Source organism: Amphiura filiformis, chromosome 4, assembly GCF_039555335.1.
Source record: "Amphiura filiformis chromosome 4, Afil_fr2py, whole genome shotgun sequence".
In the NCBI taxonomy this organism is placed as follows: Eukaryota; Metazoa; Echinodermata; class Ophiuroidea; order Amphilepidida; family Amphiuridae; genus Amphiura; species Amphiura filiformis.
Window position 1 is genome coordinate 34,322,402 of NC_092631.1, and position 18,804 is coordinate 34,341,205.

General features: G+C 35.1%; 1 protein-coding gene across 1 annotated transcript in view; it reads left to right on the forward strand.

Annotated features, from left to right (window-relative positions):
* Window positions 1–13,769: 13,769 nt before the first annotated feature.
* LOC140150150 (sodium-coupled monocarboxylate transporter 1-like) overlaps window positions 13,770–18,804 on the forward strand; it is a 29,348-nt gene continuing 24,313 nt past the window's right edge. Inside the window, exon 1 of the mRNA XM_072172154.1 lies at window positions 13,770–13,792. Within this exon, the coding sequence (XP_072028255.1) occupies window positions 13,770–13,792 (23 nt within the window). The remainder of the gene's footprint in view (window positions 13,793–18,804) is intronic.

Below are 18,804 nucleotides of genomic sequence, written 5' to 3' on the forward strand. Positions count from 1 at the left end.
TTAGAACAGAGCGGATGATCACATCTTATGTCGCAAAAATCTTTATCTGAAAATCAATTATAATTGACAAAATATAAATTATTGCATGGTGTAAAGTATATATAAGAAAAAAGTGAGGAAAATGCATTTAATTGTGAGCAATTAATTGTGTTGCACCGGGTGCCATCAGGATTTAAATTTTTTTTAAAGTTTCAACCATTTAAATGTCACTACAAACACTAGTATTCTGGAAGCGACAGAATGATAAATTCGGAATAATACCCCTCCAAACTAAAGAATTCTACGCCACTTACCGCTTGCTGCGCCACTCTTTTCGTTCGGGGCGGCCTCGCAAATCGCAGCAAATACCAAGCAAAGCAACACAGCCTTGTTGAAAACGTCCATCTATAAATAATAATAGGAGTAGGCTTACATAAGGAACATTAAACACAAACACAGAAAATACGGAATGAAAGCACCAGTGGCAGCATCAGAGTTTTTTCCGGGGGAAGGCAAAGGTCAAATAAATTTCATGGGATAAAAATCTGAACATTTTACTTCGACGTTTTTGCCCCACTAATAGTGGAATCATCAGCATGATCAGTGATATTTTGTCTTAACTATTCCCCATTCCAGAAAAACACAGATCTAAGTTTTTTGGATTAAAAAAATATTATCCTGTTTTGCCAAATGAAACATAGCTAAGTCCTAATCCTAATCCTTTAGTTAGTCCTAACTGGTAATGAAAGTAAAATTTTAATATTTGGTCAATATTTGGAAATAAGGGCCAAAAACATTTTTAGGGCGTTTTTCGACCTCTTTCGTATTCTGTGACAATCAAGCCCAAAGACTTGATCAAAGGCTGATATCAAGTTTTTGCATTCTAATTTTTTGAAAACACAATTTCCAATCTTTTTCATAACCAATTAGCAAAAATAACATATAATATTAAAATTATGAGCTAACTCTTACCCAAAACTCAAGATCTTGAATGCTTAGACTTGTGCCAAGTCTTACAATTTTGTTACTACAATTGAATACATGAATACAAAAGCCACCTAAGTCCATGCGAAGTTATTTTGAAAGAAAAACCTGTGTATCATTTTAATTCCTTCAGTTATATTAACCTGGTCAATATGGTAAGTTTTACGTGCAAATGAGTGGATTAACATGTATTAGGTATGACGATTAGCATTTCAGGGACTTCGTGGGGTTCATTTTAAATTTTGGACTTAGATGGTTTTTGAATCATATACAAAGACAACAATGTTAGAATGAGATTACCACTAGTAAGATAATACAAAATTAAGCACACAGGTATGTATAATGTTGATAAGCATTCTGCCATGTAATATAAACCACACACTTTCCTTTATTAAACCCATTTTTTGTTCAAAAGTCATTCTCCAGCAATGAATGTGTTATAAGTGGACTTTTATACATACTGGATTTCAATCAATGTGTTACAAGACTCAAATCATGGAATTGGGTGATTCTTTCATACATGCTATTTTTCACATGCCCAATAGACACAGAGGATGAATTTGAGTTGTTCTCTCATGCATATAACAGGCCTATGTATAGCAACAATTTCCCATGCTTAACTCAATTTGGCCAAAGTATGGACTTAGGTGGCTTTTGTATTCATATATTCAATTGTAAGAAAACATGCAAAATTGCATGTTTTTGGACCATTTTCCCTCAAATTGCAAAAATATTAAAATTGGACTTTTATTGCTAGTTAGGACTAACTCAAAGATTAGGATTTAGCTATGTTTCATTTGGCAAATCAGGATAATATTTTCTTAATAAAAAAAATAGTTCTGTATTTTTCTGGAATGGGGAGTAGTGGAGCTCTCCAAACTGGGGTATGGAAATGATTCTGATATAGATGGGACCTACGTATGCAAACTGATGATTTTACACAATTTTTTGTAATACTTGTCTAAAGAAATCAATGTTTTGACTGCGGTTTTCCCAAAAAATTATTTGGAATACTCTCTCAAAAAGGTACACACAATATAAAATGCAGAAGAAAGTAAAATAAACCCAAACAAGTGACTAGTAAAGAAAATGTAAGGCCAATCCCTGCCTGGTTAGACCATTCTGTAAAAATATTAATACCACTCTGAGTACAGAGCTTGCCGAAGGCAAGCTATCGCTAGGCAAGCTACATAAGTCACCAACAAGTAGGACCACTATGCAGTAAAGATCACTGTCTACCCGCAGATAATGGTCTACCCACCCATCAAACGCTAAGGTCCGTATGCACAAAAAAGTTAGAACAGGTCTAAAGTTAGACCTGGTCTAAGTGAAATTTAGTCACAGGAGAACATTGCATTTTCAGAATCTTCAGAATTTGCTAGCTACTCTAGGAAGGAAATAATAGTAAAGGACCATTCCTGATGGAACTAAATTTCACTTAGACCAGGTCTAACTTTAGACCCGGTCTAACTCTTTTGTGTATACGGACCTAAAAGTCCACTCACCGAGGCGTAACCTTCGGCCGGTCTTCTAGTGTCAGAGGGCGCTTCAATTTGGAGTGAAAATCAAATGCATGGGATAGCAATTGGTAGAATGTTGAGAAATAATGTAGGTATTCAGATGTCTAAATTAACGTCCCGTAAATTTTCCCCAAAAACGAGCTTCTAAAATTGAATCAGTCCTATATTTAGTTCTAATAAATGGTGGCATTATTTCTTTGATCGGTTTGTAGCACAATACAAAAAAGGAGAAAGCAATCACTCGGTGTGGTTTTATACGGGGCACACATTTGAAGAAAAAAAATAGCATGGAACGCGTTTTTGGTCTCTTTTGCATGGTGCGTAAAAAGGATACAAACGAAGAATTTGATTCTTAAAAATTGTATAAACACACAAAAATAATGTAAATCTACATCCAACGCACCAACATTTCTTGCACTGCGATATTAATTGCTGAGAAAACTTGGTTTTAGAGAACAACTTTATACGTCTTTTATACGTTTTTTATACGTTTCTTTGTGTAACCTTAAACTGGTATGACGATTAGCATTTCAGGGATTTCGCGGGTGTTCATTTTAATTGCTGATACTTGGGTGTTTTTTTTAGTCATATACACCCGCGAAATCTAGTAAGTTAATACAAAATAAAGCACATAGGTATGTATATGTTGAAAAGAACACTGCCATGTGATATAAACCACACACTTTCCTTGATTAAACCCATTTTTTTTCAAAAGTCCCTCTCCAGCAATGAATGTGCTATTTTATACATACTGGATTTCAATCAATGTGTTACAAGTCTCAAATCCTGGACTTGGGTGGTTCTCTCATATTTCACATGCTCAATAGACACAAGTAGAGGGTGAATTTGAGTTGTTCTTTCGTACATAATGACAGGCCTATTTATAAGCAACAATTTCCCATGCTTAACTCAATTTGGCCAAAGTATGGACTTGGGTGGGTTTTGTATTCATGTATTAAATTGCATTTTTGCTTTTCAGAAAAAAATAAAAGGGGTCATGACGTAAATACGATATGCAGTAGAATCAGTAATACCTTATCTAATAAAAAGAAAACTTTACATGGTTTTTTTCCTATAGTTCAGGTTCAAACGCTATGCCCGAATTTACTTAATTGCCCAATTTGGGCCACTTTGTGCCATGCATGTTCGCACATATCAAGTTTGTACCGTTAACTTTCATACTTATCGTTAAAGATTTCAGAACAAATGTAAAGGTTTTTCAGTTTAATTGACATTAGTAAATAAATAATATGATATTTAATTCAAATTTATAAATTAAAATACCATTTCAAATGCTCCATTGTTTAAAATTACTTATCTTAAAAAGGTTAAGAGGACGGACCAGATGGTTCATGATTCAACTCAATTCAGTCACTTTTGCTACACATAAACACGAACCGGGGACACGACAGTGACTACTTGAAACTTTACACAATTGGCTATCTTCGTTTGTAGACCACTGATTTTATTGAAACAAAGCTTATGTAGTAGCTTAAGAAATTATCTTGACGACCAAGTAAAACTCAATACAATCAATAAGTGACATGTTTGCCTAATACTGTTTCCTAAATTATATATATATATATATAACAAGTATTATTTTCAGGTGACTAACTTTGGAATTAAAAGTGCTCAAACCCATTACAGGTGAGCGTAGAAACAAATTCAAAGTATAGACCTCTGGAAAAGGCAACCGTTACTACTAGTTTCACAGCATACCCTCACTTACGATCATTGGGTATACCGATCATCAGACGGATAATTTGTCATGGTTTCAAGTTAACACAAATGCATATACAGGTATATACATTCTGTGGTGTCAAAATCATGACAAACATAGCCATTCCAGCACAGTCTCTACTCCAAAAGTAGTCGAAAGTGCTCAACCACTATAAATAGTGGGGGCGTAATATAACAAGTATTATTTTCAGGTGACTAACTTTGGAATTAAAAGTGCTCAAACCCATTACAGGTGAGCGTAGAAACAAATTCAAAGTATAGACCTCTGGAAAAGGCAACCGTTACTACTAGTTTCACAGCATACCCTCACTTACGATCATTGGGTATACCGATCATCAGACGGATAATTTGTCATGGTTTCAAGTTAACACAAATGCATATACAGGTATATACATTCTGTGGTGTCAAAATCATGACAAACATAGCCATTCCAGCACAGTCTCTACTCCAAAAGTAGTCGAAAGTGCTCAACCACTATAAATAGTAGGGGCGTAATATAACAAGTATTATTTTCAGGTGACTAACTTTGGAATTAAAAGTGCTCAAACCCATTACAGGTGAGCGTAGAAACAAATTCAAAGTATAGACCTCTGGAAAAGGCAACCGTTACTACTAGTTTCACAGCATACCCTCACTTACGATCATTGGGTATACCGATCATCAGACGGATAATTTGTCATGGTTTCAAGTTAACACAAATGCATATACAGGTATATACATTCTGTGGTGTCAAAATCATGACAAACATTACCATTCCAGCACAGTCTCTACTCCAAAAGTAGTCGAAAGTGCTCAACCACTATAAATAGTGGGGGCGTAATATAACAAGTATTATTTTCAGGTGACTAACTTTGGAATTAAAAGTGCTCAAACCCATTACAGGTGAGCGTATTTATATATATATATATATATATACATTTTTGTTACACCCTGTATACTAATTACTATAGTATTGAATGTCTTCATTTCTACGCAAATAAAGCATATTAGCTCATATCCGATATGTTTCAGGTCCAAAAATTACCCAATTAAATTTACTATTCTACTATTACTAAAAATTTGGTTTCGAATCATCTATAAAATACAGTGTTATATAGAAGCAATAATACGTCCAGGCCGGCAAATAATTCATTTCAACTAAAATCACAATTATAGTACAAAAAACAATATAACATGTTGCGCTTACCATGCTTGTATAAGTTCTCACTTCTGAAGTTCAACGTCGACGGGAATGCGAAAGTTCTGATTTGCCGTTCTGATAATAATAATTCAGAGTAGCTGCTTGTTAACGTCTTGTTTGCAGGACTGTAGACAGAATAGTAAACCGTCAAAGCAACAACTCCATTTATAAGCGTTTGCAGCATCCAGGGTCCACTTGCGGGCCCAGAACGTGGGAGGCGGTTTTCATCGCTATACAAATTATCCTTGGAAAATTTGTGATCAATCGCTACCACCAAAGCCCCGCCCAACTAAATTTGCATGCGAAATCTGAGATTTTTCAACAAAAATTCGCAGGACCGTTTTCAATCAATCAATCAGATTTGTCAACACGTGTGCATTTGTGATCAACATTTGTGATCAATCGCTACCACTAACGTCCCGCCCAACTAAATTAACATGTGAAATCTGAGATTTTTCAACAAATATTCCCAGGACCGTAAAGCAACCAATCAGATTTGTCAACACGTGTGCATTTACGATCTATTATAGGCGCTGCATGAAGGAGGAGCCATGTTAATTATCTATCTTATAGTGAAAACTAATATAAAAGACCCGGTACCCAAATTCGTTTTTTTTTTTTTTTTTTTTTGCAGTTTATTCGCAGTTTACTGCGTATGAGAAGCAGGTGTATTGGTCAAAAACACTGTCAATCTATGTGTAGGACGGAGGGACGGAGAGAGGGGATAAAAAACTACAAGTTCGTAATGCAGCCCCTATTGGGCCGGCTGGGCGAATATTAAACCGGGTAAGCCTATATACATGTGGTTCAGTATGCCATTTTTCGAGTTTTCGTGTATACACGGTCTGGATTTTTGCAAATTATAGGAGAATTCCACGTAGGTCCTCAAAGTTTCTTCCAGATATTGGAGATTAGATTCCCATAAAGACGAAAAGTAATCTTTAGTCGGGACATACGTAAAATTTACATAAAATTTTTACCATCAAAGAAAATAAGAAAATATTTTGGCGTATATAAAATTGAAATAAAATTCTCTGCCTCCTAAACCACATAAATTTTAGCACGATTGGGTATCACGAATCGTTATATATGATGTGCAGTTAATATTCATATATTCTTTTATACATAGGATGCTTCAGTTTTAACACAAAAAATATTTAATTGAAAACCTTCACACTCGGCGATTTCAAAAAGGTAAACACACTTCCCTAGAATGTGCAAGAAATTAGCATTAAATATTTTCTTATTTTAGCAGCATTCTAGAAACTCTGGCGAACGGCGAGTACTGCTGTATAGGGCTGATAATGCGTTCAGGATTGAACGTGAAAATTTCCCACTCAAAATAGTAAGTCCAGTTGACCAGATCATAGTTCAAATATCATTATTGTTTACTAACTGGATAATCTTCACAAACGTGCGTATATAATGTAACTTTTTCTAACTAAATTTGTACACAACAATAGTGTCAAAATCGCCCACCAAATGGCTTCAATTGGGCCTTCATTTCAAACATTTTCGGCTTTTTTCAAACTAAAATTGTACACAATAACAGTGCCAAAATGGTCCACCAACTTCGATAAGGATTTCTATAACCAAAATATTAAAATATTTGCACTTGGGGTCCTTTGTATTCAAATTAGCTACAGACAGTATTAATAACTAATGAAATGTCTATGATCACATCCACCAAGTTTCATGACAATCCAACAGTTGTCCTCATAATGATCTACAATATCTACAATGGGTACTATAGGAGATAGGAGCTAATTTGCATACAATTTGCATAAAATCAACATAGCATCTGACATAACAAAATATGCTTTGACTGCCTACAGTATGGAGAGTAGAGATGAAATTTCTTCACGATTTTCTTGCATACTCGTATGTTTCGAACAGAACAAAATACTTTTAAGTCTTATTTCAAATGTCCATGAATTTCCATTAAGGGCTGGGGTATGAACGTTTGGACGGTATTTATTTTGGGACATTAGAGCACATCAGACATATCGAATTGCATTCTGAATACGAAGAATGTCATTCTGATATCAAATAATTTTGATTTTTGAAATTCGCAATTTAATACACATTTTATGGCAAATCATTAAAATTGATATTTTTGATATTTAACAGTACTTGAAGTGAACTTTATAAATCTGATGATTTATACTTAAAGTGTATGTAGGTGGGATGAAAAGCCGACGATCAATTGAAAATTTTGACCTTTCGTATTGAAGATATGGATTTTTTTCCCAAAACACCAAAAAAAATTAGGTCTTTTGGGAAAAAATCCATATCTTCAATATGAAAGGTCAAAATTTTCAATTGACCGTCGGCTTTTCCCCCTGCTACATACACTTTAAGAATATATCATTAGATTTATATAATTCACTTCGAGGACTGTTATATATCAAAAATTTGAAAAATATCAAATTTTTATAATTTGTCATAAAATTTGTATTATATTGTGATTTTCAAAAAATGAGAATTATTTGATATCAGAAAGACATGGTTCGTATTCAGAATGCAATTCGATAGGTCTGAGGTGCTCTCATGTCGCACAAAAAATACTGTCGAAACGCAATAAACGCTCATTTTAGATCCCTTAAAAGTTTTAAAAATTGTGAAATTTACAATTACAAAGAGTTCCCTTGTTTTTCTATCGAAAACTTTGGCTCCATTTTCAAATAAATGCATGTAGTCCATTGCTACAGTCGTAAGTAACATTGCTAGTGTCATAATTTGTTGCATTGTGTGTTGAAACAACCAATAAATAGTCAATTATTATGCGTATGGGATGTCTGTAAAATCGGCAAACATGTCGACCCGCCCCTAAATCAAGCATAACATTGCTTCAGACTAATAGGACAGTCAAAGTAGGAAATCACCCACCACTAATTGCAACAGAAACCATTCATTTCAGAAAAGCATACTTAACAACACATCAAAAGTCCCCGGAAAATCCCCTTAATGGAACAGTACCTAATTTGCATGAATTCAAAATGGCCGCTTAAGGCAGCTGTGTACTCTCAGACATGCATGTAGTAAAAGTGCCATAACTTTGTAATTATTCACGCAAGACATATAAAAGTATACATTTTTATAAAGGCAAGACATCAATGAATCTTAATATAAATACAGATTTGATATAAAAACAACAATTATGAAGAAAATCACAAAAAAGTGAGTTTTTGGCAATTTTTGTTCGGTACATCATAACAAAAAAACACTCTTTCCAAAAAATTTTGTTCTGATTTTTCTTAATCTTGAGACACCATTCCAAAAACGTTTTTTTTTTTAGTTTTTTGATATTGGCCTTATTTTTTGAGATATTGACCATATAAGGCATAAAAATGAACTTTTTAAAATTCACAAACGCCTATTGGGACAAAATGATGCCTAAAATCGGAAATAGACCAAAATATAAAAAAAATGAGAAAACCGTTTCTTAATGCTTTTTATGATGAGCATAATTACTTACCTATAGATGCTGTATTTATTGAGTTATCGTGTACCTAAATTGTTATTTTACCGAGAAAATGAACATTGAAATAAAGGCCGTTGAAGTTTAAAGTGGTCACATTTTGCACTTTGATCGAAGCTCACAGGAGAATGCGACAGTTCTCGTTTTTCTACCTTACATTACGTAAACATTGGGTAAATCCACAGCCCCTTGAGTAGTTTGGGCGAAATCTATTCATATCTTGATGTTTAAATCGGGGAAAGAACTTGAAAAAAATCACATTTTATCAGCTAAAACGGAGCCATTTGACCGCTAGGTTTTTATGAAATCAGTGCTTCTGCGGTGCTTCCATAAGATGCGCCGCGCATGCAGATAAACGTTGCGTATGCGTAGCGTATCTGTGCGTTAACAAATTGCGCGTGTACAAAACGCGATGCGTTGTTGCGCGCGTATATCCCGATGGTACAACAAAGATTTTCTTTCCTTTTAAATTGCGGAAACGAGTGAAATAGTGAAATAAAATCCATAAATTAGAGCACTTGGAGTTAACAAATCTGGATTTTCTTTCCTTGTATTTATAAAAAACATAACAAAGTAAATACATTTCAAAAAAGCTCAATTTCGCGAAAGAAACAATGTCTAGAGTACACAGCCGCGTTAATGCACCAATGTATTTTTCGCGTCATAAGAATTCAGAAAAAAGTATAGTTTGACATATCTCCGATGTACAGTTCTTGAGTTAAGGTCAAATGTTAAAATTTGGATCTGATTTTGATTTTTAAAAATGGTCTCAGATTACTCCACTTGCAAGAACAGTTTAAAAAAGAATAGTTTGCCATATCTCAGATGGGTTTGTTACCTTGGTAACTCAGTAAAAAAGATCAAAATCCATTGAGCCTTGACCTATTTTGTGACGTTTCCTATGTAACAAAACATCCAAAACAGTGCAACTTTTCTCAATTTTATTCATTTTTGCCAAAGAAACATTTTGAGACCAGTTGGATTAAAATTGGTGCATTTTGCAACCATTTTTCAGACGCCTGTTTGCCATTAACCCGAGAACTGTATGTTGGAGACATGTAAAACTATACTGAATCCTTATGATGAGAGCAATACACTGAGTTTTTAAAAGATTTGACCAACTTTGAAATTTAACTCCCTGCATAAGCGGCCATTTTGTATTTATGCAAGTTAAGCACTGTTCCACTACTTGGGTTTTCGGGGACTTTTGATGTGTTATTAAATACTAGCGGGACACCCGCGTTTATATATATAGTAAGCAGTGGCGGCACCGGGACCTTTTTTTTTTTGGGGGGGGGCAAAGTGAATTTCAGGGGGGTCAACTAATTTTGCACAAAATTGCTGCAAAAAGTGAAAATTGTGATTGTGATTTTGGTGGGGTGTTTTTGGCCTCAAAAGTGGGGGGAAAACTGGGGAGGGGGCAAATATTACCCCGTAGCGCCGCCACTAATAGTAAGATGCTTTTCTGAAATGCATGGGGATTAAATGGGTTATGTTGCAATGGTGAGTTAACTAATTTTTTTCTTAATTTGAATAGCCTATAAATTAAGCTAGCCGATATACATGAATGGGTTGCCCATTACGGAATCTGTTCAAGAAACTTAATATGCCAGCTACTTTCGTTCCGGTTCAACATGTATTGAAGAATTTTATTTACACCAACCTCCATACCCAATGTCACAGATTAATTTACGCCACTGCTGTTAACATGCGGTTAAAATACCCCCAACACCCCCCGCACACACACACAGTCGTGCAGTGAGAATAAAAATCCGTGCAGTGAGAATTAAATATCCGTGCTTAAAATATTTCTACTAAGTTTTAACCACACTAATGACCACGAAATTAAAGCAGTTCCCCAGCAAACACAAAAATGTTTCAGGACCTGTTTTTGAAACGTTTTTACAAAAACCAAATCGCGTTTATAACACATTTTATAACGTTTAAAAATGTTTGTGTTTGCTGGGTCCTCCTATAAAAGCAAGACTGATCGAGTCAAATTCTATTCAAAAGGTTTAGTTTGTGCTGGTAATCATCTAAACATTCATTTTGCGAGAAAAAAAAGTCAACGGCCTTTCTCCCCAATTTTTCGGTCACTCAGGGCGGTGAAGCCTTAACTGGGACAAGCGGATGCGCAACAGGCGTGGGACAGAGTGGTAAAATGTTTTTATTTTATGAAACTTTGCAGTGTTTGTATGCGTTTTTGCATTCTTATTACTAATACCTATTTATTAACTCAGTAACTTAGTAACTCAGAAACGAATGCGGTTCTTTTGACCAAAGAATGCCAAACACAAGATACCCCAAAATCCTCCTGGAAGCAAGTATACTCCCACAGAGACCAAAAGGAAGACCAGCAAAGAGATTGATGGATTGCATAAAGACAGATTCCTCCACCATTAACTTGACATCCCTGGTAGAAGCTGGCTAGCAAAACAGAGAACAACTTGGCAAAGCATCATGACACAGATGGCAAGACAGAGTGATCCACCCGTGCCGACGCCTTAGGTCAGGTCAAGATCAATACCATTTAACTCGATCAGTAAACCAGCTGCGTACTTTCATCGCGATGCAGCTATTAGGTACAAAAATTACAATTCAATTAAATGGAATTTTACATTAAAATCTATCTTTCTAAATAAACCCAAAGATATATTTTTTTCTGATTAACATTTTACAGAGATTATAATTTTATGAGATTGTAGGCAATATGTGCATTTTATGCTACTTTGCAGAGTTTTCATTCGTTTTTGCATTCTGATTAACATTTTATGCAACTTTGCAGAGTTTTCATTCGTTTTTGCATTCTGATTAACATTTTTTAATCGTTAACTTGTCATTAGTGAACCAGGTGTGTACTTTCATCGAGTTCTAGCTATAGGTTTTTTTAATGACAACAAGAATGACAGCAAGAAATTGTAGGCACAGGTGTGCATTTTTGCAACTTTTCAGAGATTTTATCCGTTTTTGCATTCTGATTAACATTTTTTAATCGTTAACTTGTCATTAGTGAACCAGGTGTGTACTTTCATCGAGTTCTAGCTATAGGTTTTTTTAAAATTACAACAAGAATGACAGCAAGAAATTGTAGGCACCTGCATTTTTTGCAACTTGTCAGAGATTTTATCCGTTTTTGCATTCTGATTAACATTTTTTAATCGTTAACTAGTCATTAGTAAACAAGGTGTGTACTTTCATGGAGTATGACAAGCAGGCATGTGCACGGGCATAAACTAGCCCATCAGCTGGCATCGATTTAATCACCCATCTTGTTCCAAAATTCTGACAGGGTCTATCTTATCTTATAGGTTTAAAAACATGACAACAAGAATCGAGTCACAGGTATGCACTTTCAAAGTCTATACATTTCATGTAGCTATTTAGTTATGGCAGAAAACAGTCACACAATGGTGAGAATGTGGTCTAACGAGCTCATTAAAATGTCGGGTTATATAAAGGTCACGATAACGTTTTAAAACGTTTTGTATGAAAACACACTACAACAATATTTTGAAATGTTTTCAAAAAATGTTATTGTAACTATTTTTGCAAACATTTTCCCCAAATATTGTGTCAATACTTAAATAACATTATGTTGAAATATTTGAACCCATCAAACATAGAAATGTTCTTAAAATGTTTTTTCAAAACATTTAAAAACATTTAAATGTCGGGTTATATAAAGGTCATGAAAACGTTTTTAAAACGTTATTGAAAATATTTTGGGCAAACATTTTTCGCAAAATATTTTTTCGACCCAAAAATAACATTCTGTTTAGAAAGTTTTGTATTAAGTTTTCAAGAATGTTTTTGGAATGTTATTAAAACGTTTTTATACCATTTATATAACCCGACATTTAAACGTTTTCTGTAAAACATTTTTGTTTGCTGAGCAGTAGATTATCAAAAAATGTTTTTTAAGGTTATAAAAACGTTTTACACTCTTAATATACCCTTTATATAACCCGACATTTAAACGTTTTCTGACAACCTTTTATAACCTTTTGCGAATGATGTCGAAAACGTTTTGTGTTTGCTGGGAAGTTGTCTTACGATGATATTACGCAAACATTTGGTAATATTGTAAATGATAATATTGTGATATGTTAATTTTAAAGCTTACATTTTAGAATATAAATTGTGATGTACCACAAGGGTCAATTCTTGGATCCCTATTATTATATTAAATATAAACGATGATAAATACATGAAGGATGTTCCAATTTATTCTCTCTGCTGATTACACAACAATGTTATACTCTTGATAAGAATATCTAAGGTATTTTTAAAGTTTCAAAGTTTTAGCGGCTTGAGCTTTCGATTGTAGCAGGATCTTTATCAAAGGCAAAGTGACAAGACAACACACAAACATTCATATTATATCATAATGGTCGAATCCAACCAAAAGTGTACACGGACCCCTATTTAAAGTTCAAAATAGAAATGCCTCCACATTTTTTCCTTTTGCCCATTGATTGAAGGCATGTTGGCCTTATAGGAACCAAAAGTGCCATTACTAATTTATTTAAAAAAAAAAGATAAATCCAGGACATGTGATAGTAAATATGACATCATAACCTAGTGTTACCTACGAATATAACTAGGATGCTTTCATTCATGCTTTTTTCGTGTATTGTAGACCACAGGGTGTCAGGAAAATGCTAGCTCAACCAGAAAATATTTGTTTTCATTCTTGTAACGCGAACAATAATTATGATCTTACTCAATTTATGCTAGTTTATTTTTGAAAATGAAGTTTTAGGTCAGTTTCTGTATTTTGTTTATAAAATGAGTATGAATCAATTTACACATTGTATAAGAAAGAGTAGGATATATGTTTTCAAGAATATTAGGAATTATAAGCATACACCTAACGCTTTATACAATGATAGGTGAAGAAACCCGGGTATTAACATGATCGATTTAACAATATATATATATAGGTTCAAATTTTGCTATTATATTAATGAATGGGTAAAATTATAGTTTTAAGATCTGTTTCAGATGGTACGTCCAAATGAATCAAATGTCATTACCTTAGATCAAAAAAGTTTTGATGTTTTTGGCAAGATTTTGAACACTTCATTTTGATACACAAATAGTTAAACAGCATTGTCGAATGAATCCGTATTGGGAATAATATTGTCCAGGGGTACCACTTAAAGTTTTAACAATTAATTTGCATTCGTACGGACACTTCATGTCACAATGTCATATATTATGCTGTATTCGTAAGTAACATTTCAGTATTTGTAGGTTACAATTAGACTAGTGGATATCGCAATCAAATCTTCATTTTATAAAGCACTTTGAATGTATTCTTATGTGCGTTTATTGATACTAGAGACCCTATCATATATCAATAATGTCGGTTCACATTGGTTGAATGAGGATTGAAGTAAGCAACAAAGACACTATAATAACTTTAATTTGCTTGATTGCACACAAATCGCTTAAAAAACGTAATTACAGACTTGTGAAGTCCATCATGGAGTCAGTTATAGGTCTGTCACACTACACCGAATAGGTCTTCCGTACAAGAAACGGATGGCATTTTAGTAAATCCGTTGTTGTTCGTCAATGATCGTTTTATGTTCTTTTTATGTCCTGCTATCATCCGCCAAATGCGTTTCGTGTTGGGTGATGTTCGTTAAGTCCGTCGGCAAGTTTGTGCATGCACAAAACTTGAAACGGAGTGTACCGAATACACATGTTCGGTATTTATCCGATGTGTGTTCGTATGGTGCTGCATATTGCCGGAGTTTGTTCGCTCTCCTTTCGTTCATGTTCGTTCTTTGTTCGTTCATGTTCGTTCTTTGTTCGTTGCACTCGGCCCGTGTTCGTTGCAAATACGTTCCTGTGAGGCCTTCACCACCGGATAGCATATTTTTGCATTCGGTGATGTACGTTGACCCAGACCGTCTTAGTGTCACACTACACCGGATCGGTCTTCCGTATAAGAAACGGGTGGTATTTTAGCAAATCCGTTAGTGTTCGTCAATGTTCGTTTTATGTTCTTCATATGTCCTGTTATTATCCGCCAAATGCGTTTCGTGTTAGGTGATGTTTGTTTAGTCCGTCGACAATACGTTTCAAGTTTTGTGCATGCACAAAACTTGAAACGGAGTGTGCTGAATACACATGTTCGGAAGTTGTCCGATGTGTGTTCGTACTGTTCTGTATATATACCCTGGGTTTGTTCGTTATTCTTTCGTTTATATACCGCGGGTGTTTGCAAGGTTTCGCAGGCGCTTGTGCCGGATGTAGGCCTATGGCGAACATGTGCATCGATCATGGGGGGCAACTTTCTGAAGGGTGTGTGACGCAATATCATATTTCCCCCAGTAATTTAGTGACTGACAAGTAGAAAAAAGGGGGAAAGGAGAGAAAAAAAGAAAAGAAAGTGAGAAAAATTGAAGAGAGAAGAGAAGAGAAAAAGTTAAATTGCACGTAATTTAGTAGTAGGCCTATGCATGTAAGTAGTATTGAGGGAGGGGCACTTTCTGAAGGGTAGAGGACGCAATATCAAATTCCTACCAGTTTTAGTGATTGACAAGAAAGAAAAAAGAAGAGAAAACATGGAAAAGGTTAAATTGTATACGTTATATTGAGTAGGCCAAGGATAGTAGTACTAGTAAGCCTAAGTATAGGCCTGTGCTTATTATAGACAGTGCTTAAATGTGGTTCCTTGGCCCAAAAGCCTGTGAAAATTACTGCCGGCCAGTCCATATGCAGGGCCCGTGATATTTTGTCACCAAAGTCAGTATTTAAGACGGACTTATAGGTCTATTCCTGACTTTAACATATCAATCCATGCATGCTTTACCTGAAATTACGAGTCTGAAGTCTTATATAGTGTCAGTGGATCAGTGTAACATTTTAAATTTTGCAAATTCAAATCGGGCCTTCTTTGTTTTTTTGTTTAAGGCAATAATAGTGTAAAAATGATGCACTAAAAACAATTTTCCAAATTTTCCATTTTAAAACTAAATTTATACACAATAGGCCTAGGCCTAATAATGTAAATAGGCCCTACAGTCCCCATGCAAATGGCTTCAATTGGACCTTCATTTTCAAAATGGACAAGTCTTCCTTTTTTGCTTCTGCTATGGACATCCACGTGTTATTTTTAAAACAATAATTATTGTTTATATTATACAATAATGGTGAAAACGTTTTAATGGCTTCAATTAGGCTTTCGTTTCACCAATTTGCGGCTGTTTCAAACTAAAATAGTACCCAATAATAGTGCTAAAATTGATCCAAAAAATGACAAATGGCTTCAATTGGGCCTTCATTGTCCAAAGGTTTCTCACCTCTATTGCCCCCGGACGCTGGTTGCCCTGATATATCAGATTTGTAGACCTTTGGTACTTATTAACCAATATTTGACCATTTTCGTCAAAATTTACCCCCTAAAAGTTGTCTTTCCCCACTTTGTTCACCCTCTGAAAAAGTGCTTGCTACGTCACTGCCTCTAAGGGGTCAAAAACCCTCTCAAAGACCATCTCCTCCCCCACTTTTCTGATAGGGTGGACGTCCCTGTTGGTGCCACATGCGACGGATTCGCCGGTCATTTGTCGGACGTTGAACGATTGAATATAAAACGCCTGCAGGATTATTAGCGGCCACAACGCATAGAGAGACGAACGGGAATCGGACCCCAAATCCGGACATTTGTCGGACGTTGACCCCAAATCCGGTCATTTGTCGGACGTTGAACGATCGAAAATAAGACGCCTGCAGGATTTTTAGCGGCCACAACGCATAGAGAAACGAACGGGAATCGGACCCCAAATCCGGTCATTTGTCGGACGTTGAACGATCGGATATAAGACGCCTGCAGGATTATTAGCGGCCACAACGCATAGAGCGACGAACGGGAATCGGACCCAAAATCCCACCGAATCTTCTGCCGGACTGGTGATTTTTCCACCGAATAAAATATTTTTGTATTCGGTGATGTACGTTGATCCAGTCCGTCGTAGTGTGACAGACCTATTACGTCTTGTGACTTTTCGTTTGAGGGCAACTACAATTACTGTCTGTTCAATTAGCTTTGATTCTTGAATTTTTACGATATTTGAAAAAATACAAAATTGTGGTCAAAGTCATCAAAGAAAAGTGTTAGCACAGCCTTAGACCTAACGTGATTTATACTTTTCAAATTCTAAAGTTCAATTTAAAACCCCATTTCTTTTCAATTTTGGTCTTTTCCCGCGATATTTTTATAACAAGCCGTAGAACGTCGGGTACCATAAACTTTTTTGAATCAATCCATTTAGAGCAATGGGGACGAATGTCATAATGCGCTGAGTTTTTATTCGACCATCCGCATCAAGAAGTATTGTCCAGCAAAATAGCTATATTTGCCAGTATGCCTATTTGTGTTGAAATCCTACTGTTAAAACATTACGTTATTATTTATGAACTAAGTTTTCTAAAATAGGCCCAGCTTATACAAATACATTCCTTGCGTGTTTATTTGTTTAACTAAGTTTTCTAAAATAGGCCCAGCTTATATAAATACATTCCGTGCGTATTTATTTGTTTATTTATTTGTTTATTTTGCGAATGGGTCTGAGAAGGTGTAGGCCTATTAGGCCTATTATAAATTGTTGAATATATACAAACTATGAGAAGGACATTTGGAAACAAAAGAACTTTTGTACAAGAAAATATTATTTAAAACAATCAGGTTACAGAAAACAATTCTTGTACAGTCACTGTATCTGAAAATGTCAAGCGAATGCTGATATTCTTGGGAAGGAATGATGGTATTAAACAAAACTCAATTTACATTGTAAACCAGTTGAAATAAGAACGAAATCCATAATTTTAATGTCATTGTTTAGGGAAAAAATATTGCTCAGAATAATGTTATGCATAAAACATAATCGCGCCATATAATTTCGTGTAACAATACCGGTGGACCATCATCACCTATAGAACCTATCCAAGAACCGGAACAGTATAACAATTGAAATGGCAGGAGAGATTGGTGGACAGATTGTTTTGCTAAATTGGATAGGGTCTATGCCCTAAGTTGAGAATGGACCGTCCCACTCGATTTGTAAAAAGGTCGCGAACCATTTCGGTGGACCCAAGTAACTGCCTAAAATGAGGCAAAATTGAAAAGAAATGGGGTTTTAAATTGAACTTGGAAATTTGAAAAGTATAAATCACGTTGGGTCTAAGGCTGTGCTAACACTTTTCTTTGATGACTTTGGCCGCAATTTTTTATTTTTTCAAATATCTTAAAAATTCAAGAATCTAAGCTAATTGAACAGACAGTAGCTTACGTCATAATGCGGTATGAGTTGTCTCTTTTGGACAGGGGACAGCAGTTCGTGCAACGTCATTGCTATTTCGATGCATTAAGGGGGTACTACACCCATTGCATTTTTTTGCATTTTGTGAAGAAATGAGACAAAGAAATTGGACAAAGTGGTATGCAAAATGAAGGGGTAAATCTTCTCGTTCAATTGATGGCATCAGTATCAATGACGCGTACATGCTTCTAATGGTATAAGCCAAAAAGTGGTACATCACTGATGTTTTAAATTCACTTCATTTTGGAAAGCTTACTATCAACGGAATTCGTTAAAATTTTGGATATGTGTTGCTAGGAAATAATGTTGATATGTAAAATGGGAATAAGTGGTCCCTGATTTCTTTTATGACTTCATGAACTTGGTGCTCCACAACTATCAAAAAAACGAACCGGTTAAAATGCTTCTATTTTCAATGTTGAGCTATATTTTGTATTTTGAACTTGCGACACTATGTCACTGAAACTTAATTAAGCCATAGGTAACAGGTTACCACAACCACACTACAGCAATGTTGAAAAAGATTGTATTTTTGGTCACCTATACCACCATATTATGTAGTTTTCCGTAAGCTTCATTTGTGTGATT